We start from the raw sequence: 24007 nt of genomic DNA on the forward strand, positions 1-24007 counted from the left end.
AATATAAATGGGGAAAATAGGCAAATATATATAAATAGAAATAGTCTCCACATCATTTGGCATTGAGCTTTTAACAAGTTACGGGTTGAATGTTCTGCTTATTATTTATTGTTTAAGGGATACTTGACTCATTGAGCCATTTTCAGCAGGAAATAGTTACAATTTTGTCCCGAATGAATTTGATAACTAAATTATTTTTCATGAACAATAAATACCTTTAAAAATATTTTTCCCCACTTACTGTCTACTGAAGATGACATCACCTGTGCCGAGGAAGTAGGTAACGACCAATCATGGCTCAGTTTGCTGACCAAACCCAGAAAACAGGTGAGCCATGACTGGTCTTTACCGACTTCCTCAGCTCAGGTGATGTCATCTTCAGTCGACAGCAAGTGGAAATATTTGTACATGGAAAAATAATGAAGTTATCAAATTCATTCGGGACACAATTTGAACTATTTCCTGCTGAAAATGGCTCAATGAGTCAAGTATCCCTTTAAGTTTAACTATGAAAGGTTTCTGTTTGAGAGATATTCATTTTCGTAAGTTAATTTTTTTAGTTTGTATTAAAGTACATTTCTGGATAACAACTTTGACATGTGTTCATATCATTCAAAAATATGAGAAAAAAAAATGTTTCACCTATAATAAAATTTTTTTTTTAAAAATCAGATTGGCGGTCCTTGTCGATGAGGTGTCCATTATTTATTTTTCAGGGAGTTGGCAACCCTAACGCCTTGACACCTTCTTAAAAAAAAACGGCTAAGTCACTTTTTTTCCCAGATTTTTCAGGAAACAAAAAAATTAACCATTAGCATCATAAGGAGATGATTTAGGCAAAAAAATTAATAAATTAAGAGGGTGATGATATGTATTATTTGGTCTATGAATGGGCCATTTCATACAAGTTTAATATTCAAACCTAGAAGGAAGTGCTGCACAGCATTCTGAAACAATATGGGGAAATCCCTTTAAAACACATTCACTGCCATTGACGGCTATAGATGTCAAAAATTTATTAGAACTCTTTCTATTAGTTTAGCAATTTTTTTTTTTTTTTTTGTCGAGTATTTTCAAAAACCTAGGAAAAAAATATTGTACATTTCGAACAGATATAAAATGTGTGATTAATCGTGAGTTAACTAGTGAAGTCATGCCATTAATTATGAAAAATTATAATCGCCTGACGCCCCTAATTTTGAATAATCTTTTCTTTTCTCGCTCTTATTTAGATGCTATGGCGTGTTTCCGTATCCCCCCCCCCCCCCACTAACGCGCTCGAGAAGTTGTCCCTGACAGCATTTCTTATACTGACCACGAGATGGCGACAGCGTGGCACTTAGTCTGGTCAGATTGCTGCCTGTCACGGTTTTCTGTTTTGTTTTGTTTTGAAAACAGCTCAAGCATAATGTTATTAGAACAGCACAGCAGTTTCGTGTTTGTTCATGTTTATTTTCCTATTCTATCCGTAGCCCGTAAGCACTAGTAGTGGGGTAAAAAAAGAAAAAGAAAAAAGATGGACGGAATGCATTAAAGATATTGGATAAATACGCAAACTGCTTTCTATAGAGAATGAAATCATTATGTGCAGCCAGCTAATGAGCTTTATTGAAATAGCCGTGAGTCTTTTTTTTTTACATGCATATGCATGACCTTTAACATAAGTGATGGTGGCGGTGCAACCTGCAGTCCAGTAATGTCATGCGAAAATCAACTCGGCATGCCGGCCGCTGGGTGACGTGTTTACTTTTTTTTTTCTTTTTTTTTTTGCTTTTGATTTGTGATGGAAATCCTGCGGGGTGGTTGGTTGGCGACAGAGCATAAATGTGACTGAGAGTGACTGGAAGGTTTTTTTAATAATAAAATAGAAAGATGTGTGACATTTAAATCAAAATACAGCTTGAATAGATGCCAGAATTGTGTTTAAATTTGCCGGTTTGGGTGGTAAATAGACCACCCACCAAGTCTTGTATTATGATGTAAACGTCAACTGAAAATTGGAAAATGTAAATGTCAACAGATGAATCGTTGCCGTTTTATGTTCAATTAATGCAGTTTGATAACAGATTTAAAATAATTCCACAGGTTGTAAAAAAATACAGATTTATATTCTGTGTTGCAATAAGACTACGTTCTATGTTGCACTCTGAGGCAACATTGCACTTTGTGTACATGCAGTGCAAGTACAAACTATGCACACACTTCTGGCAACTTTTTGTCACTACTTTCCGACCACCGTGGGTTTCCCACCCGAGAGACTATGTTTATATGTGTGTGTTCGTGCGAGTGCGTGTACTAAAGAAAAAATAATCATATTTTTTCCCTCCCACCAGAGGGCGCTAGTGATCTGTGAGAGGACTCTTCAGTGTGTACATGTTTGCCGAGCATACTGACAATGAATGAAAATCTGCAATAATAATAATAATAATAAAATGTTTTTTTTGACAGGAAAATCTAATAAGTTGTTTTTGTTGTTGTGGTATTTAAAAAATAATAATTTTTGGGATCGTTTTCCAAAACGGGCAGATAAATAAGAGGCAACTTGGGAAAATATTGAACAATGAAAACAAAGGTGGAAAGACATTTGCTATCTTAGTTATTCTTTAGTTGTAAATTGCTCTTTATTTATTTATTCTTCTTTCGGTTAATGTTAATATAAGTGTAAATCGCTGTACATATATGAACTAATAAGTGCAATGCAAGACACTTTGTTGAAGCGAATCACTTTCATTTTTGTGGCGTGACTGAAAAGCAACAATTTCCACGGGAAGTCAAAGCAGTCATCATGACAGTGACTGGCCACCGGGTGGCGCTAGTTGGGAAAGGCAAAACATATGCAGTCCTAATGACAGGCCAGCGGGTAGCGCTTGTGTGCAACAAGTGGAATAATTTGATTGGTAGATTGACGTCAGGCTTTCAGTTCATAAGTGACTTGTTTTGTTTAACTTTAGCAAGAAGTGAGCCAGAAAACAGGAAAATAAAATTACTAATGGCATGGCCGTAAAAAAAAGAGAAAGCCTTACTACATGGTTGTTTAAAAAAAAAAAAAAAATACGCCATGCTTTACATATACATGGTCATAAAAAAATTAATAAAATTACTATACATGCTTGTTAAACAAAACATTTTACTATACATGGTCGTTAAAATAAAACACCTTGCTATACATGTTTTTTTTTTTTTTTTAAATGCCTTACATGGCTGTTCAAAAAAAAAAAAGTTACTATACATGGACAATTAATTAAAAACAAAAAACCTTACTATATAGTAAGGCCTTTTTTTAATAAAAAAAAATGACCAAGGCTTTTACTATGAAAAAAATAAATTGCACCATATATTACCATGTAAGCTTTTTTTTTCTATCAAAAAATGACCATGTATAACGCATTTTTTTTCTATCAAAAAAATGGCCATGTATAGTTAGCATTTTTTTTATTATCAAAAACTGATAATGTATTGTCATGTAAAGTTTTTTATTATGTAAAAAAAGAAAAAGACCATTAGTGTAAATGGAAGAATTGTGGTCAAATTATATCTGAATTCAAAATTTAAGATTAAAAGTGAGATTAAAAAAAAATACACTGTGAACAACACCCAACACAACAGCATCATTTTTAAGCAGTGTTTACCAGAAATAGTTATATATATATAATTTAAAAAAAAAAAGGCGAGCAGAGAGTTTCTTAGGAAAACATTGGAAACAAGAGAGGACGTTGCGATGAAGTCATTGTGACGAGGATCCGACGAGGTCATTGTGGTCTTTAGGAAGTTGTTATCAAATTATAGGAAAGCATGCACTTGGTTAAGTTCATGGGCACTTTGTTCTTGAGTTTGAAGGACGACATCGGTTTTAAAGACTTCCCCGAGGACTCTTTTCTTGATTTTTGAATGAAGTCACTGTCTTCTTTTAGTAGGTTTATCAACCTGCTTGGAAGATTCTCACATTACATTGAATTATGCTTAAAAGGAACCCCGACTGTAATGACAAGTTTGCCCTTTATTATTTATTTGGTTGTTCCTAGCATAACTATGAGATTCATTTTTCAAAATGCGACGTAAATAACAATGGCGGCGTACGTTCAAATAAAGTTTCTACAAAATGGATTAAACTAGAAATGATTTTTAGGTCGGGGTTCCTTTTATTAAGACGAAGAACAGTCTCACCGTCGATGTTGAAATCACTTTTTCTCGATCCTCTGAGCCATGAAAAGGATTTTAGCTTTAAGTTAAGCAAGAAAAATGTGTTTTGTTTTTTTAATCGACAGCCTTATCTGTTCGATGAAGTGAAAGAGTGAATAATAGTGGTCTCGGAATTGATCCCTGGGGAATCCCACAGGTTGTAGCCATTTAATCTGAGACCCAGTGACCAATTTCAGATCAAAGCAGTCTCAGTGCTGTGATGTTTTAGTTATAAAAGTATTGTTTTCCAAATAAGAGGAGCTACTTTGGTGGCTCGATGGCTCCTCGGTGTTTAACAGTTGACTTTTGGACTTGTTTTTTGAAGTGTGTAAGAAACCAGTTAGTCAAAGGCAACAGTAACCTCGCCACAAAATAATGAATCATTCATAGTACACCAAATTTTTATTGTCACATAAAAGGCATACATTTTCAGTATGTACAAAATAGAGAGCCCGTGGATGTCACACGTATAAAAAATATGCGTTACATTTATATAAATATGTACATCATGTGCAAAACGTATGGCATACGAACAAGAGACAATGGGAGAAGGGAGACCGGCTGCAGAAGGGCCAAGGAGCTCACTTGTGCTTAACTTGACCACCCCAAAATCTTTTCAGAATGTTACCATGGTGATAACCATGCAGTCAAGAGTTTTGATATGAAGTCATTCGTGTGCGAGTCTGCATTAAAGTACAGTACATCAAGAAAAGGATCAGCTGTCATCACCATAGGATGAGCTGCCCTTAACTGGCCAATGAGAGTCAGATCACCTGCACGACTGCAGCAGACATGTCCGATGGCAAAACATTTTTTTTTTTTAAAGGCAAACCAAACTAGCTTAACAAATGAAGAAAAAAAAAACAGGATTATAAGTTTTTGTCAACCTGAAAACAAGTGATAAATAAAAAAAAGAAGTGATAATATATTCCAATGCCTTTTTTTGGCCACAGATCATATTCATATTTAAACACCCTTTAATGCAAACAGCAATCAAATCTGAAAAAGAGACAAAAGAGAAAATGTGGCCTGACAATACAGACCTAACGCAAGTTGATCTCCAACTGGTGTTTGTTGGTGCACTGAAGAGCAACTAACAAAGTTGAAAGTTGAGTTTGGCTCAGGTTTTGTTGGCTTTTCTGCACGGACAGAATCTGCACGGCTATCATTTGAGTACGTCCCTGTGCAGTACTGCTCTGATTATGTCTTTAGGCAATAAGATGACCAATTCAGATTTTTGTCTTAAGTGGCACCATTATTTTTTTTTTTTTAATGCATCATGGCAGCGACAACATAAATCAAATTCAATTTGTTCTCCCTAATTTTCATAAATGGGATATTATGTTGATCAGATATGTACATAAATGGAAATTGGGCAATGGATATCCTTCTTAAAACCGCAGTAGTAAACAAAATGTGCGACGCCCTCTAGTGGTCATGGATGTAAAAACCGACCGCGTGGTGGCGAGATGAGTGAAGGGATACAGCACCAAACTGAAGACGAGAGAATATTGAGATATGACGCAGACGAGGTTTAAAAAGCAGAACCGCCCTCTTTTTGCCTGGACGTTTGGACCGCAGCCAGCTAAGAAAACAGTCGTCAGAAAGAAGCCTTTCGTTAATAATCACGGCAGCACATTTTGCCCACGTAACGGGAGTCGAGGACGGTCATGCACACGGAGACAGGAAGACGACGCACATGCAGAAAGACGGGACCGTCACGCACGGAGCACATGCAGCTCCACTTTACAACCGTTTGGTTTCCTGACCAGCCAGGTCTCCTTGTAGTGTACAGTGTAGTGATGCGGCAGGACAGTTGATATCGACGTCAACATCTCCAAATACATCGATACGTCTTAAGCTACACTGACTAAAAGCGTGTTATTTGTTCCCTTGCCCTCGTATTTGTTCGTCAAAAAGCTGCCGGCATTATGAGCAAAATCCACTTTTTTTTGTTGTAGTCATCTTTACAGAATACATTCAAAACTAAGAGACCCGATGACAAATCTCTAAAGATCAGCCTGGTGATCCCGAGCGGCATTGATCGCAATCCATGTTGATCGTTTTCGGAGCAACTGGTGATATGCGGAGTTCACATTAGCGTAGTTTTGAGGCGACCGACAACATGCCTCATTAGTGCATAGCTTCCCGCGTGGTCAGAGGAGCATCCTATGGAAAGCCGCAAGTGAGGAACTGCCAATGTGGAGTCAACATTTTGGACCACATATTTGAAAATTGTTGTTGTAACTCATTCACTGCCATAGACGGTTATAGGCGTCAAACCTATTTAAATACGTTTTAACGAATAGAAATACATTTGAACAGATTTGCCAGTCAAAAATGCTCACTCAACATGGGCAGTTCCACGCTTCCGTACTTTTGAGCATTCACTGGTAAAAAAAAAAAAAAAAAAAATGTCATGACAGTGTAACAAGTCACATTTAATAAGACGGCAAACATGCAGGATGGCTCAGGCTTATCCTCCCCGCAGCTTGAACCGGAAGTGACGGCGTCAGGGAGTGGTCAGTATCACCTGATGATTTTTTTTTTTTTTGTCTGCCAAGGTCACACCGTCATTGTGTGAAAATGACCTCATTTTTATACAGCAGTTATTGTTACCGCTGGATATGAGCCAGGCCTGGACATCCCGGAGAACGTGTTCTGTACAAAAAGTCCTTGCTACCAGAATTCCTTTGGTTTCACTTCCTTTTTACCGACATTAGCCGCCGAAACAATCCCATATTTGACATCATTTAAAGCTGTGCAATCTCCTGCTTGTTCTACGTGAATCAGTGCCTGTACAGTGGTGTGGTGGGAATATTACTGTTTTCCTTTAGTGCTCTCCTTCCATGCATGCCTCCATCTTCCAGTCCAGCCAGCCCTCGTATTCACTCAGTCCCAGTGCAATTGCAGGTCATGCGTGTCCAGGAAGTCCCAATCCATGTTGTCCAGCGTCGGGTCCGACAAAGCCATATTGAGCAAGGAAGGGGGCGAGGAGGAGTCGCAGAAGGACAGGTCGGACGTGTCCATGGGCGAGTAGGGCTGATGGTCCATCAGCTGCGCCTGCAGCTCCTCCATCAGGCCCCGGGTGCGAGGGTCGGACGCCGCCGGCGTCTCGGCCAGCGTCCTCTCCAGGAAGGCCTCCAGCTGGTTATCGCTGGCCAGCGAGGACAGGCTGGGGTCGACGGCCGGGATCAAGGTTGGAGGAGGCGCCACCTGGATGGGGGGCGGGTGCCTGGAGAGGACGGTGTTGACCGGGAGGGTGGTGACGTTGGCTGTGACCGGGTGAGACTTGTTGAGAGACACTGGAGGCTCATGCTGGATGAATGGAGTGATTTCTAGAGGGTGGCCAAATGGGGCGCACGGAGACAAAGCAGAAAACAACAGCATCAATACTTTTACCCCACATAGAGAATTTCGGTACAATATTTGGCACACTCTTTCAAGGGTGAGAACTACGTCATTTTTCAAAAGTATTTTCTTCTTTTTTTACTTAACTCTTTGACTGCCAGACGTTTTCAGAAAAGGGATGCCGTGGGTGCCAGCCGATTTTAAGCATTTTGACTGATCTTTCAAGGTCCATAGAAAATTATGTTTGGACTATGGAAACACACATACTACCAAATGAAAGATTGGACTTTCATCTTTCATCAGAAAAAAAAGTTTGTTTCTACCTTATTCCGTTTTTCAGTAATCAACAATAGAAAATGGTTAGTTTCACCTCTGTTTTGAAACAAACGTCTTTTAACGTCTTTGGCACTCCATAAGATTTTACTAAACGTTATTTAACGTTTTTGGCAGTCAAAGAGTTAAGACCCCTCAAAATGTTCAGTGGCATCAGATCTAGCTCTTATGTATTTATTTTTGATGCCCTCCATGGACAATCAAAGCAATAGTGTGCAATTAGCAAAACTAACTATTATGTATATAAAATACATTTTGTCCAGAATTGTCCCTTTGATGACCACGCACGGGTGCACACACACGCACGCGTGTGCACGTGAATGATACTACGTCCACAAACACACACAGACCCGTTCTATCAATCCCGACCATGCCGTTGAGCAATCATGGGAAATGCACTACAACACATCAGGTGTACGGTGCATCAAAAAAACATGAACAATTATGATTTATAATGAGTCTATGGATCCAAATTTTTTTACAATTTTTTCCTGCGCATTATAAATATTTGGCTCCCACATATGTTGTTAACAATAATAATAAAAAAAAATGATGGATGGTGCCATTTTGAACTTCAACATGTTTGGACAATCTGGGTGAAATTTCAGTTCCCTAAGTGATTTTTCAATATGCTTGATACTATTAATTATTAATTCATAATTCACAAAAAAATAATAAAAATACAGCAATCTAAATGTAGCACCTTCCCTGCGTGGCAATAGAATAAGGCTTTAAATAGTCCCGCAACGGGGTCATTTTGAATAAAATATTCAGATTTGTGCACGACATTAGTTATGCCCATTAAGTTTACAAAGGGTAAATTAATAACTCACTAAGAGCCTGCTTACCTCCACTCTGTATGAGAATGTCAAACAAGTCATCCATCTGCTGACTGGTTGCTGTGGCAACCTGCAAAGAAAGATAGGTTTATTTTTGGGGGGTGGGGTAGGCGACATTGGTTTACTCTCCGAGGCATGTGTGTGCGTGGGCAGCATTTTCTGGATTTTTTGTATCCTTGTGGGGACATTTTGGTGGTCCCCGTGAGTCCAAACCTCTTTTTTGAGGGTCAAAACTTGGTTTTAGAGTTGAGGTTTGAATTGAGTTTTGGTTGGGGTTAGGCTAGTTAGTCAGTTGTGATGGTTAAGGTCTAGGAAATGCATTATGTCCACGAGATGTCCCCAATAGAAATGTCAATCCAACGTGTGTGTTTGGAGCGGCATCTCACCTGTGACACATTGTTAACATACAGATTGCGGCTCTGTTTGACAGCGTCCTCATAGCGCGGAGGCTCTCGCGTCTTGGGAGGCGGAGAAAGAAGAGACGCAGGCTGGAGGATGAAGGTCGGCTGTGAAGAGGAAGACTTGACAAAAGAAAATTCATTCAATGGTCAGTATATCCCAATAATATGAATAATTACTAAAGCCACACTAGCAATGAATAGTCATCATATTCATATTCACAAAAATGCTCCTCTTAATTTAGATGATGTAGGCAAAAAAAAAGAAGCCATAACTTATTGTCAGCCGTAGATTTTAATATCCAAGAAGTGTGAAATCCTCAATAGACCCTAAATGCCTGCTTCAAACCAAAATGGCCGACTTCCTGTTCATTGTTGTGCACAGGTCATTGAGACTTTTTCTTGTGTCCTGTTATGGTCAACATGTTGACAAAATTATGTGTTGATCGGTGAAAGCAGTGTCAAAAAGGTCATATTTTTTCCAACTTTTCGGGGGGGGGGGGGGGGGGCTACTGAGTGAGTTTTGTTTGGTGTTTGGTTTTGGTCTAAGAAAGCGGATTAGGGATGCACCGAAATGATAATGTTTGGCCGAAAACCGAAATAATATTAAAAAATTTAAAAAAAATTAAGAAAGAAAATATCAAGAGTATGCAAATTAGTGGGTGCCAAACTGCAAATATGCATCAACTGAAGTTTTAAGTTCTATCACCATTCACCACTAATACTTTTTTGGTGGATTTGGAAAGATAAGTAGGACAAACATAGTACTGCAATTAACATTAAAATTTTGTGTGAATAGATTTTTGTGGGAAAAAGCACAGAATGAATTTTTTCACTTAATGTTGGTTTGCTGTTCAACAGTTTTGTGCTGTCCTTGAACGGTATTTATTTTTTTCCATTCAACAGAGCACTGGGGGGAAAAATGACAGATGTTAGTTATTTTGTTGTTTGCTTCAAAACCTTTGTTGGGTTACGACAGCGGATGTTTTAATGAAATGAAACCAATTAAGAGCACAATTGACATATATGCAGATTTTGTCGATATTTAAAATGCCATTTTTATCATACATCTGGTTAGGAAGTACGTGGTCCTCTTTGTACCCCCTCAGTAGGTCTGATGAAAAATGGTGGCCCCCCTCCAGCATTTAAGTTGCCCGTCCCTGATTGAAATAATAAAAAGGGCTGCCAGAGAGCAAACAAAAGTAAGACAACTGTCGATACCTTATTGAGTGGCCCGTTGGTGACGTGGTTGGGTGAACTCTGAGGAGAGGTCCTTCTGTCTGGGGAGCTCCCGAGGAAACACTGAGGATTGACCTCAGGCCTAGTATGCTTCTTCTCCATGTCAGTTGTATTATTGCCCATTGTCAAAGTCTGGAAGTATTGCCAAGAACAACATTTCATATGGAATTACAACGAACGATAGATGATTAAAAAAAAAAAAAGTCTCAGCAATACTTGTCTTGCATCTAGTTGTTGGGTGTGGCTAACCTGCAACAATGAGTTGTGGTTGGCCAAATGCTGATTAGGGGGCGTGTCCATTTTGGCGCTCTGCAGCTGAGGGATGGAGGTCTGGATGCGCGCTGGATTTGAGACGGCGGCCTGAAGGACGGGCTGAGATGAAGAGAAAACGTTAGTGTAGTGATTCTGGAACCCAAGTTATATTTCAGCCATTGCGCTCTCCTTACCTGCAGGCTGACGGTGGCGTTGTTGGGTAGTGACACGGGGAGCAAAATCTGCGTTCCGGTCTGGCCACTTGAAGTCAGCAGCGTCTGCGGTTGACCTAGCACACGGGACACCCCGCCGGGATGGCTGATGAAGAACTGCTGCAGGCTGGGGGCGGCGGCGGCGGCGGCGGCGGCTTGGGGCTGAGTCTTGAGTTTGGGACTTCTCTGAGAATGGCAGAGGAGATTGGGGCTAGCGCTTACTTGGGCCCGGGTTTGGGTGATCATTGGAGTTTGGGGCTGCAGCTGGAGTGGTTTCCCGGACGAGACGGTCACATCCTCCAACTTGACGGCAGTTGGCAGCGGGGTCGTGAGAGTCTGAGAGGTCAGGATTGAGTTAGGGAGGGAAGTTGGAGAGCCGTTTGCCAAGACGGTTTTCTCTGGTTTGACAGTGTTTGCGTTGTAGACCGTTGAAACGGGGCTCATGGAACAGGAAACGGCGGTCAGCTTGGAGAATACGGATGGAGAATCGGCGGTACAGCCGCTCTGAGTCCTCTTCTCGACCTCCAGCTGCATCTTGAGCTCCTCCACCAACTTCTGCTCCTGCTCGAGCTTCCTCATCAACTCCTCGATCTGCCGCTCCTTCTCATGGAGCCGTCTGTCTTTCAAGTTCGGGAGAGGCGAGGAGCCGGAGCACGCCATCTGCATTTCATGCTGAATTTCTGACATGCTGGCATCCTGGTGGAGGCCGAATGGATCGTTAGGAACGGGTGAGACGGGAGGTGTGGCGCTCATGTTCTCACAAGCTCCCTGCAGGGGTGGGTGGACAACGGTAGGGCTGGTAGTGGTCGTCTCCATGGGGATGGCGGTGAAAGTGGTAGTAAGAGGGACGGGAATAGTGGTGGGAGCTGAGGAGGCGGGAAGGTCCTGGAAGGGCTTCAGCTTTTCGATCAGATCCGTTTTAGTTCCTGACACGGGGAGGCCACGCAGTTTTAGCTCCAGTTTTAGCTCAGCTACCTAGAAGAGAAATCATGTTTAGCTAAGGATGTTCTTGATGCAGCCTCTCAATTACAAAAAACGGTTGAGGTAATGGTAGTTAATATAAAAACAGCCAGCAGAGCATAAGAGATGAACCACGGCCATGTTGAAAAAAGCTCGTTTATCCACAGTTCGATACAGATTTGTGAATAATGATGAAAGTTAGTTATATTCTAATGCTAATTGCTGCAAAATGGAGAAACAGATAGCATTTTTTTATTACGTGGACTACAGCCCTAGCTCAACGGCTTCCTGTCTTAATACAGCTTGCTTGAAATGAGTTAATTAAGCTTCCATGAAACGACAACAGGATTTCAAATGTCCCTTGTATTAGTGTTGTTCTGATACCGATATCGGGAGAGGCCCCAATACTGCATTAAAACAGTACTCGTATCGGCATTGGCAAGTACTAACAAGTAACATGCCGATACCATTATTTCCTATGCTAATATAGGACTTTGAATGCAGCATCTTGTGTCTTGCTTGTGCACGACATTCACTGCATGCCGAGCCAAAATATCCTATTGGCCCTTGAATGCTCTGAGCCAATGGCAGGGCAGCTTTTTCATGTTGAGAAAAATAAAATGAAAAAGTACGGTATCGGCCGACACTGTAAAATTCGGAATCGGTATCGGGGGACAAAAATGGGTATTTGAGGTGTCGCAATCGTACAATTGCTTCACACCGTTCAGAATGGATCCAAGTACCTTCATTTCCTCCAGGTTGGCGGGCAAGACTCCGGGCTTGCGGTTCGATAATGAGTTGTTCTGCCGGGCCAAAGGCAGCGGGGGTGCAGTGGGTAAAGAAACCACAATGGAGGCTGCTAGGCTGCTGGCATTGCTGCTCTGGCCTTCTGCCACTGGCCTACACAGATGGAAGAAATATCAGTTATTGTTATCATTGAAAATATTATGATGTGTAACACTGAGATGGGGATGAAAGAGAAAAAGGGAGCAATACCAAAAAAAAACACGTTAATGCTAAAAGCAGACATGATTTTACAGTTGTAAATATCCCTGCTACAAAAATAGATGTTTAAAAGACTCCTCAAAGGACAATTATTTGCAAGCGTTTTTAGAAACTGGAAGGCTTGGGGTCTGTGCCTGCGTGATACGAAGTGAACATACTTGAGCGGGGCTGGTAAGATGGTTTGATAGTTGTAGTGTTGCTGTTGCTGGCTGAGGATCTGCAGTTGCAGGAACAGCTGCTGTTGCTGCAGAAGTCGGGCATAGGAGGAGTCCATCGGGGCCTCACTGAGCTCCTGCTTCTGGTCTGGCGGAACATACTGGTGATACTTGAGCTTCTTCACCCGAGACTTGGCGTCTTTGCTCTTCTTGCTGCGCATCCTCTCAGAAGGCAGTTTGTGCTGGCTTTGCTGTAGGCGGGAGGGAGGATACACCACAATGTCAAAAAGTGTGGCGAAGAAAGCGGATTTCAACTTACTTTCACCAATGTTGGGCCTGGCTTGGAGGGAGCGCTTGTCGTGACTGGTTGAGCGTGAGAAAGGGCTGGGCGGCTTGTCGGCGGCTCATTAGTGGTGATCGCCCTCATCGAGTCTGTAGTGGTCTGCGTAGTGGTCTGCGTAGTGGTCTGCGTAGTGGTCTGCGTAGTAGCTTGGGGGGGCTGAAGAAGTCGATACAAACACAGACTCATTTTCAACTTTTTGTGGACAAACGGCGACATTTGTCATCGTTCTCGGTCTGACCTTCAACACGGGCCCCGAAGGAGGTAATGCTGGCGAGGGCGTTCCTGGGCATTTGCTGTCCCCGGGCGAGGGCAGAGAGCTCTGAGACTCTTGGCTGGCAGGCTGCTCCGGGGACAAGGCGTCGCTGCTGTCCTCATCCACCACCTTCGGATAGGTCACCTGCCCTGTTGCCAAGACGCCACCGAGAAGTGTGACTGGGCAGCACAGTTGCATTTATTTGCCACCATTTCCTCTCGCTCACCGATGATGGCCTCTTTCAGGTTGGAATCCACAGGCAAGATGTTCTTCTCAACCAGCTCCATGGGACCGGGTCTCTGGGCTATTTTCTCATTCAGGTTGTCAGCCAGCCGGGCCCTTTTCAGCTTCATCTGGGTGGCCTGCAGCGACGGCTCGGCTCCAGTCTCTGAAGAAAAACGTCATACCTTAAGTATACGTACAGAAAGGTACGGGTTGGGCAAAAAACTGATTTACCATCAAGTGTCTAGTTTGTGGAGATCAGGGGAATCATTTGATATAAACCGCCAAACTTGGATCGAAAACGTAAACAATACTCGCCTTGCAAGATGTGCATCCTGACCAGTTCTGCTCTCTCTGGACGACTACGGATCTTATGCTTAAGAAAATTCTCAGTCTAAGGAGAGTTACAAAAGAGACAACAACATGATTTTGAAAGACTTCACACAATTTATTTTTGTCCCAAAAAGATGTTCATACTGTGTTAGCTTACCCTGGCTCTTTCCAAGCTGCGAATTTGCCCGTGGAAAGCAGCCGGGCTCTTCAGTGCTAAAAAAAGAATACAATTTAGTGCAACTTTCTGCCTATAAAATGAACCCCCACTAGAAGATTAGGCTAAAATATGCAAATCGGCAGTTGTCAGTAGTAGGTGAGCTCCCACACAAACGAGTGATGCACAACTTGACAAGTGGCGTTACTCACGTGGCATGATGCCCTGATCCACCAACTGCTCCCGAGTTCGCCTTTGCTGAAGTCTCAACTGCAGCACTGGGAAGATAAAATTACAAGATTAGGACCCACTAAAGTATTTGTGTAGCATTAGAAGTAAAACAAAATGGATGCAAACGATTTGAAATCAAAAGTGCTTACAACAGCCATTCAAGTTCATTCCATTGGTGCTTGACGGCCATTGGTGTTGGAAGATTTAAGACGGGGAGCGGGCAGTCAAGTGTCAATTGATAGATTAAGCCAAGTGCAGGATTACAATTGACATATTGTTATGCCCTTGCGTGTCGTTGAATGTCTGTTCTTCAGTCGCTTTTTGGTAACAGGATGCGGCACACATCCAAGCGCTGCCATCGGTCACAATGCACGCCTCGTTACGCCACATACTGAATGACTCACATGAACCAACGTTCCATCTTAAATGTGCACCCTGTTCTTTCATCCAAGATGTTTCTTTGTCCCTTTGTCGGTACCATCAAGGGCACAGAAGCACAAGATCGCAAATAAAGAGCAACTAGTTACACGCTGTGACTTTCTGCCAATGTTATGCAAGTGATCATTTGAGAATGGAAGCAATGGAAGCGATATAGTGAATAGAAATAAAGTGTTGCATATTGTTATTCACTAGGACTGTGCACGAATAACTGACTAAAATTAAGTAGCGGCACACGCTGCATAATTTGGAAGTAGGTTGTGTAACAAAGGAAAGGCACTTTGCAAACGTGAACGCTGGCCGCCTCTCGCGCCTTCTTGGCTTAGACGAACTAGCTTAGCATTAGCAAGGATGAAGCTACTGGCGTAGCATTAGCGAGGACAATGCTACACCAGCATAACATTAGCCAGCTCAGCATTAGCGGGCACAAAGCCACTAGCATAGCATTAGTGAGGACGAAGCTACACACGGCACAGATGGATTTAAAAACGGGACAAAGAAACTCATTAGTCTTAGTTCGTGTATTTTACATCAGCCATGTTGTTGTACAGCTAAGGGGATTGATTGAGTCTGTTTGGCCGTTGGTGGCAATAATCGTGGCAGTTACAACAGTGCGCTCCTCCTACACGGCAACATTAGTGATGAAGGAAGATAATAGGAATGTAAGAGACAATATCAGGTGGACTGAGTCACCATTAACGCCACATTGTCTCTCTTACTGTGTCTGTCCACACTCTTTCATTTGTGTGGATGAGGAGCTCCACCCTTGAGCAAAATTGTTATTCAAGAAATGTACATCAAATTGGTGTCTTTTCACACCACTCAGTCGGCAAGAACGAGCTCTCAGCCTCAAAAAGGTTGGTGATCCCTAATCTAGAAAAAAATGATTACATTGGCATAAACGATTACGTGACTGATGTTTGTGCCCAATTTTCAAAGCGAAACGGAAAGACTTCCTGCCCGACTTGATCTGCTTTGCTCTGTGCAATAATGAGTCCTCTTTCAAAAATAGACGGGGCGTGTATTTTTAGCGGAATACAACAGAGCGGTAGTGAGCGGCTTTACAGGGTGTGCCGGAGATAGAACTGGCCCCGTTGGAATCGAGCCGTTTGGGTCCTGCCCACAGTTAGCCAACACTTGCATCACCTTGACGCTTAAGTGTGTGTCTGTTTGTTTTTTTTGTTATTAAAAAGTTTGTCTGACAACTAAAATAAAATAATAAATAAAAAAAATATGATTTTATTTTTCAACAAAAAAAAGGGTTCGGTAAATGTGCATACAAAACTGGTGGATCAGTACCTCAAACAAGGTTAAGAACCACTAACACAGCCTCATTCTTTGCCAAAACAAACTCCCACTTTACTACTTCACCGACACAGGGACGACGGCGGGCTGATTTACATCTCAACGTTGAAGCCAATATTTTTAAAGGGGCTCTGTGGTCGTCTAAGTGCGAGAGATGGATCATAGGCTGGAAAGTATGAAGTGTGTGCGTGTATGTGTGTGTGTGTTCTCACTAGAGGGGAAATGACAAAAGCCCAGATGATGAGTGGGCATTACTACGGTTGACATTCCACAGAAACTTTTCCACCGTTAAGACATTTCACCGGGCTCTCTCTCGCAGACACACTCAGATGATGATGACTGAGATTATTGATTGAGACGCGGTGGCAAGCGAGTGATTACCGACTATGTCATTAATGAAGCAGGCAACGAACTTTACTCAAACAAAACGCTAGCATGTATTTATTCCGAGAATGGCGGCAAATATCTTTGGACAGAGTGAAAGAAAAAGACTCAGCCAGTTTCTTTCAACACATTGGCCCACTTCATGATTCCATCCATGCATAGAGAAGTAAGCAAGTTGGCAAGCTCACCGTTTTTGCGTTCATTGAGTGGCGGCAGGTTCAGGGTGGGCTGCAGGGACAACTCCTCCATCTCATGCGTCACCGCTTCACTCTGGGGACTGGGCACCAGTGGACACGTCCCTTCCGGCCCCAGGAGCCCCTGGGAAGCCTGGGGCTCCATACCGCTTCAGCGGAGAACTTCGAGCCGTCCCGGGCAAGCGGCAAGTACGTATGGATCACCGTCCTTTGGATTGAGCGATATCTGTTAGAAACCAAGGATAAGAAGAAAGAGTAAATGCTGTGAGCTCAGACATTTTGCAACTGCTCGTGAAACAAGAGTCCTTGACAATCATCATCATCATCATCATCCTGTTGGTATGACTACTTCACCCAACTGGCAAAATGCTACGGGTGGCATCTCATTTCAGCCATCTGGAAGAGCTCAATCCAAGCCCAAATGATTCATTAAAGAGAGCCTCGAAGGCCATTATGCTGAATACCCGATTGCCCGTGGGAAACGACGTCCGCTTGCGCATGAATGTCTACATTCAGACATGCTTCACAATCTGGAATATGACATAATAGTGGTGGTTTCAAAATGGGGAGGGGGGGGGACATTTCAGGGAGCAAAACAAACCATTTAAGTAGATGATAGCCTGCTAGGTTGAAACATGAATGCCATTTATCACTATCCAGCAGCAGCGCCATTAGCAACATCCGTCCGTTCCAGGACCTCCACGACCTCTTACTGATGTTACTGTTGGCTACGCTGGCATGGAAGCTGTCATTTCTCCCGTTAGGTCCGTCCAAAAGTACAACGAGAATACAGTACAGGAAAGAAACGGAAGATGTGTGTTCTTTCTCGAAACTGAAGGTCGCTGCTCAGTAATGCCTCCAAACCACTCCCACAGTCCGCGCCATACCGCTCTAAAAAGTGAAAACCATCGGTTTCCTACAATGGAAAAGGTCATGTAAGCTTTGAATGTGACATGGTCGCTTGCGTCAGGTAGGATGGTCTGTTGAAATATTTTGGCAATAGTTTCATCGTTTTCTTAATGCCGTAGTTTACAGAGCATGTTCCGAAAAAGACTAGATCGGTTGACTTCTTGATCTGATGAAAATGCAACATGTCTGTTATTCGCTTAATGTATGCCCTTTTTTCTTTCTTTCTTTGTGCTAAGGCCATAGAAGGCAAGTATTACTTTTGTACCATCTGGTGAAATTGTATTTTTGTTAGGTTTATAGTGATGTCCGTTTAAGCTAGCATGCTGTTTAGGCTAGTCAGCTAGCAACTGATAACTGATGCGGTGCAAGATACTTCAACTTCTCCATGAATGCAAATACTTGTTTTTTTTGAGGGGCTAAATGCAACGTAATGATCCAGAGGTACACAGATATTGCCAAAAGAAAAAATATGCACACATTTTATACTATGTAGCATTAGTAGGGGAACGTTCTGGTAGTTGACACAGGAAGCTAATGCTAAGCTAGCGTCATTTACCAATGATAATGTCTGCCATATGGAAATATTTTTAATGTGCACTGGAAAGTAGAGACAGTGCAACAACAACTGTTCCCATGCATTACTTGTGTTCCGTCTTTCCCCCTAATGACTTGGTTTTCTTTTTTTTTTGTGTGCACCCCCCCTTGCTGACATCATGTGCATGTGTGGCTATTAGAGTAGCATGCTCAATATCACATTCTATTTCCCCTCAAGGGGACCAGCAAAAGGTTGTTGTCCTATTTACAGCCAACAAGTAATAAACGTATTTATAAAAGTCATGTTTATTTGCTTGTGGTGTCAGCTTGACAGACTTTGCTCAACGTCAAATAAAGTCTCACGTTATCAACCTTAATGGAAGCTCATGTTTCTTCTGGGTAGACAACATCACAAGATTTTACGATTAAAGCTCTCTGGTTAGGTGAGTTGGCAACAAAAGAATATGAATAAAGATCAATAATTTGCACTACCCCCATCCTTAACTCATTCACTGCCATAAATTCATTCAATTATTTCTATTAGTTTACCATTTTTTCCACTTTTGTTAACAAAGGAATGAAAACCTAGATTTTTTTATTGTACATTTAGAACACATATAAAATTTGTGATTAGTCATGAGTTAACTAGTGAAGTTGTACGATTATTTACAATTAAACATTTTAATCACCTGACGCCCCTAATTAAAAAAAAATATATTTTTCTTTTTGAATCTTTTCTTTAAAATAAATTAACTAGTGAAGTCATGCGATTAATTACAATAAAAAAATGTAATCGCCTCACGCTCCTAATTTTTAAATATATATATTTTTTTTAATCTTTTCTTTAAAAAAAAAAAAACTAGTGAAGTCATGCGATTAACTACAATTAAAAATGGTAATCGCCTAATGCCCCTAATTTTTTAATAATCTTTTTTCTTTTATCTTTTAAAAATAAAATAAAAGATTATAAAAAAATTAAATCGTAATTAATCGCATGACTTCACTAGTTAACTCGATTAATCACAAATTTTATATCTGTTCTAAATGTACAATTTTTTCTCTCTCTAGGTTTTCATACTCTTGTTAACAAAAGTGGAAAAAAAATGTTAAACTAAAAGAAATAGTGATTTTTTTTTACGTCTATAGCCGTCAATGGCAGTGAATGAGTTTTAATGATGTTCTTTCATTTGTCATAAGCATATGATTGCTGTTGTGATTGTAAGTGGCCTACCTTAAGTAGAAGAGGACAGCAAGGGAAGGAGACTTGAGAAGTCTTTGGCTTCTTTCCCTCGACAGTTAACGTTAGGCCGCCGAGTCATACCTGAGAGGGGACAAAATCAGCCGTTTATTATGATAGATACCAGAGATGAAATTGAAGATTTTTTACAAACGTCCCTGCTTAAGGATTCATGATTAACTCTGTTGAAACCGCAACAATAGAACGGCGGATGAGTACCACTTCAAGAAGCCTGAACGAAGCTAGGTGAAGTTCAAGGATGCCGGCAATGCAAAAGAGAAGCTGGCAGATTGCTCGGGACAAAGGCAGCGGCTAAATGGAACCCAACACTCGAGAGCCACGCTGCGGTCTGAAGGGAGAGACGCTCTACACACATTCTCCACTCAAGTGCTTTCCAGTAAATGTGCCTAGGTTACAAAACATTCACAAATGAAAGTCGTTTAAGGCCTTTTATAAACAGATGTTTATTTGTTGTGGTATTTGTTCCCCGCCGGGACCGCAGCTTCATGTGGAACTGGAAATACAAAATGTCATTCGGCCCGAGATTGTTAAGAAACTGAAATGTTTTGGTGTGAGAAATGGAAAAAAATGGCTCTGAAAAACAAGTACGTGAGAGAATGCATTCAAGTGGAAGGGACACGTAGCTGTCATGGCCGACACGTGCTAGTGAAGAGCAAACATTGTAACTGCACAAGCAGAGTGAAATGCATGCGCAGCATTCTGCTTTTCGAGCGGCACGGCCAAAAGTGACAAAGTGTGGATGTAGCACAACTCATGTTGTTCTTTTGATTCATAAATCATTCATTCAACAATTTGTATAGGCATCTCAAATGTAAACATGGCTTTAGAGAATCTGGCCAGGAAACTAGCAACTCATCAACAGTTGTACACAATACTAGCGATTTTCCACCTTAAATGAAAACAACACCATCTCGTATTTAGCAATGTTTTTGAACATTGACCAATAAAACACTCCAAATTCTTCAGTCTATTTTGAAGAAGAAAAAAAAGCAAACAAATGAGTTGTTTTACCATCATGCAGGGAATAGAAAGTTCAGTGTCCCACAGTCTTGCTGCAACAACATGAAGAGGTCAAAAGGGTGTGCTAAACAAATAACCGTGGCTTTGTCAACGTCTACTGATAAAGTACGAAAATACGTGCGACACACAAAAGTAACAGAAGTAGTTAACAAAAATCTTAGTTACGTGGTTCAGCAACAGCAAATTACATTTTCTTAACTCTGTTCACTGCCATTGACGGTTAAAAACGTCAAAAATTTATTTGAACTATTTCTATTAGTTAAACATTTTTTTCCCTCTTTTGTTAACAAGAGTATGAAAAGTTTGAATTGTTTTTATTGTACATTTAGAACAGATATGAAATTTGTGACTAATCGTGAGTTAACTGGTGAAGCCATGCGATTAATTACGATTAAAATTTTAATCACCTGACGGCACAGATTTTTAATAATCTTTTCTTTTTTTATTCATTCACTGCCATTGACGGCTAAAAACGTCAAAAAATAATTTGAATTATTTCTATTAGTTTAACATTTTCCCCCCTTTTGTTAACAAGAGTATAAAAAGATAGAATTGTTTTTATTGTACATTTAGAACAGATATGAAATTTGTGATTAATTGTGAGTTAACTAGTGAAGTCATGCGATTAATTACAATAAATAAAAAAAATCTTTTTTTAAATCAATTTATGGCAGTGAATGAGTTAATAAGGAAAATTTAATAGCCGATAGTAATTGATTGAAAGTTTATCTTAAACATCAAAGAAAATAAAACATTAATAATATCAGTGTTAGCCCGTCCCGAAACATTGTGCCTGAAAAGGAGGTAGGAAGAAGTCCTGCTAAATGCTGCGTGTTGAACATGTTTCATAAACAAACCATCTTCACGATAACAGATCCTATTGTAAACATACGTATTCTATAGTATATTTATAAGCACACACACACACGTTGCACACAAGCGTGCTAATCCCCCTGTGCCAAAATTCCGTTAGAGTTTGCAGTTTGGGAGCCCTAAATAGACGAGATCTGGTCCAAGAAAAACGTCTGCTTTTATCCCGAGATAAGACGAGCGGTGATGTCATCGCTTGGAAGTTGGACTCATGGAGCCAAGGCCTGCTCGCAGACTCGGTCGCACGCGCACCGCCGCTTCCTTCCTGGCTGCCTTTTGTGCACTCAAAATGGTCGCTAAGGAACGGATGGACAAAGGGAGAAAAAACACGAGCCGATTTCACAAAGCGTTTTGGGAAATCGGACCGGACTTAGCTCGGACAGTATCAAGCAGGAAGAAGCCCAAATTGTTGTCAATGCAGCGGCAATGTAAAATTGTCAATGAGGCTCGGGGGGACTCGGACCCCCTCAGACTCAGGCAGGGATGATGACTTTGCCATCCAGCCATACATACGCATGATGTTTAAGAAGTTCATGCACACTTTTCAACATGTGGCTGCCACATCCTGCCGGCACCAATGACTCACAGTCTGGATTTGCTCACTCCTACAGATCAATTAGAGGCTGATAACATCATGCCGTCTTGTTTTGGCTCTCATTTGCACAAATTCAGTCACATAAGTCACTTGCCACTCTATTAGGCACAAAGCACAATCTAGAGGGGTCACACGTACTCATTTTTTAACATCTTGTCAGGATTTCGCGTGATGAGTAAAAACAAAACAACTTATCCTAGCAGACTTCCAGCAAAAAATGAACTTCACAATGGACGGCATGATCGCCAATAGACCACAGAGAACTTATTGAGTGACAAATGACAACCTTTCAAATTCACATTCATACCATCAATTAGTGGGAGCCAAGTCAGCCAAGTGAACCATTACAACATCGGTGACTCAATCACGAGTCTCCTCCCCCAAAACCAGATGGAGTGCCAACTCCACACAATGAGGATTTTCAGGACTGATCGGCGAGTTAAAGAACCTTTGTGCAGTTTGTCACTTTTTTTTTTACTTGCGACTGCCACCCTTGACCCAAAGCGTAACTACAGCATTCCAACTGTGGAACGTTAGCAGCTCATACGTGCATGTTCGTACGACACATGTTGGCTAATCCGCGGGGACGCGCATGACGTCACCCTCCGCCACTCCCCCTCACCAAAAAAACTGTGGCGTGTGCGGGGTCCAAGGGAAGATAAAAGCTTATAGGTGCAGTCAGAGTAAAACAGTCAGGGCTCTTTGTACTCATCTGGGCGTTGGTGGAGCATGCATGATGTAGAAAAAGCTTTAATGCTACCTTTATAAACGCACAATGCACCTTTAAAAAAAAAAAGATCACAAGATGAAGCATTCAGTCCCTTCCAAAAGTATTGGAACATCAATTCCTTTGTTTTTGTTGTACACTAATGGCATTTGGGTTTCAGATCAAAACATGAATATGACATAACATAATTCCAAATTTGATTTCATGGCATTTATATCAAAATGTGTTAAACAAATCAGCCACCTACAAGTGAGCAAAAGTATTGCAACATATGACCGATGGTTGTTTCTAGGAGCTCAGGTGTTTTAGGAAGACTTAACTAACACAAACCACAATCATAACGAATATAAAGTCAAATGTGGAAGAACATATTTCTGTGTACATACAGACTTTGGTCGTGGAAGTGTACCTAGCGATATAACTTGTGCTTTTGTACAGGTATTATAAAAATAAATGAGGCTGTCAACATCCATCTATGAAAACGTCACACGGTGGCACTGTAGCAGGCAGAAAGGTGGCAGCAGGTACGAAAACATGCGTGCACTTTTTCTGGCCATTTTGCTTAATTGGGAAGCACTGCGCTAAACACGTTTAATAAAAAACGTACACAAAAAAAAGAGCCAACAATAAACATGATTAGACTGAGGGCTACAACTACGTGATATTCATGTGAAATTGTGACTGACATTGCTTTTTGAGTCAAGGAGAAGGCCGGTGGGTGTGGGGCGCAGCAGCCACTAACAATCTGACAGGTGAGTGACTTCTCCACACTAATCAAACACTAAACACTCCCGCCATTATTTACTCGTTTCGAACACTCAAATAAATACAACTACTGAATGCTCGCGGTGCACCTTTTCTTTCATGTCTCAATAGTTATTACCACTGTCTCCAAGAGCATATCTCGCTCGCTTTACATGTTGGGCTAGTTAGCGCGTTCCAACGAGCTAACATGCTAAAAACAAGACGCCGCCCTGGTGAGCGGAACTTACCAACTAGGCGACACCGGAAAGTCCAAAGCGTCCGACTTGACGTTCATGGTGATATATTCGTCGGCGACAACAAGGTAGTCCTCTGTGATGTTTTGCTCTCCTCCGGCAATGAGATTGAAGTTTATTTGGCGGAGTAAAATGGCTGCGACTGCTCAGAGTCCGTTGGGTGCTGATGCAGAGTGACGTCATGACGCAGCCGGACGGGAAGGCAAGGAGGGGGCGTGGTCGCAAGAACGCACATCGTCGGGGGGGGGGGGGGGTCGCCAACTCTTCTTTTGTGGGTCGCCAACTCTTCTTTTGTGGGTCAACATTCGAGGACTAA

The 24007-nt window shown here is 41.5% G+C and overlaps 1 protein-coding gene across 2 annotated transcripts; it reads right to left on the bottom strand.

Moving 5' to 3' along the window:
• Nucleotides 1–4562: 4562 nt before the first annotated feature.
• Nucleotides 4563–23851, bottom strand: mrtfba (myocardin related transcription factor Ba). 2 transcript variants are annotated; one of them, XM_077550506.1, is made up of 17 exons: nt 23686–23851; nt 19455–19544; nt 16775–17006; nt 14441–14506; nt 14232–14287; nt 14060–14135; nt 13746–13907; nt 13505–13668; nt 13243–13422; nt 12927–13174; nt 12507–12663; nt 10786–11778; nt 10589–10711; nt 10322–10471; nt 9089–9223; nt 8712–8772; nt 4563–7517 (listed from the first exon to the last, which is right to left on the bottom strand). In XM_077550506.1, exons 3-17 carry the CDS (start codon nt 16923–16925, stop codon nt 7072–7074), a joined length of 3168 nt encoding a protein of 1055 aa, XP_077406632.1. In that variant the 5' UTR covers nt 16926–17006; nt 19455–19544; nt 23686–23851; the 3' UTR covers nt 4563–7071. The 2 variants fall into 2 exon arrangements, with proteins under 2 accessions (XP_077406632.1, XP_077406634.1); XM_077550508.1 differs by lacking the exons at nt 16775–17006; nt 19455–19544; nt 23686–23851 and adding an exon at nt 14609–14864.
• Nucleotides 23852–24007: the final 156 nt, after the last annotated feature.

Source organism: Vanacampus margaritifer, chromosome 18, assembly GCF_051991255.1.
Source record: "Vanacampus margaritifer isolate UIUO_Vmar chromosome 18, RoL_Vmar_1.0, whole genome shotgun sequence".
Classification (NCBI taxonomy): Eukaryota; Metazoa; Chordata; class Actinopteri; order Syngnathiformes; family Syngnathidae; genus Vanacampus; species Vanacampus margaritifer.

Excerpts from the sequence above, each read along its gene's own strand:
- mrtfba (XM_077550506.1), bottom strand. The coding sequence starts at position 16,925 with ATGGAGCCCCAGGCTTCCCAGGGGCTCCTGGGGCCGGAAGGGACGTGT. Across the intron at positions 14,507-16,774 it reads ACTCAATGAACGCAAAAACG|TGCTGCAGTTGAGACTTCAG; the intron begins GTGAGCTTGCCA and ends TTATCTTCCCAG. Across the intron at positions 12,664-12,926 it reads ATCTTACCAGCCCCGCTCAA|GCCAGTGGCAGAAGGCCAGA; the intron begins GTATGTTCACTT and ends CCATCTGTGTAG.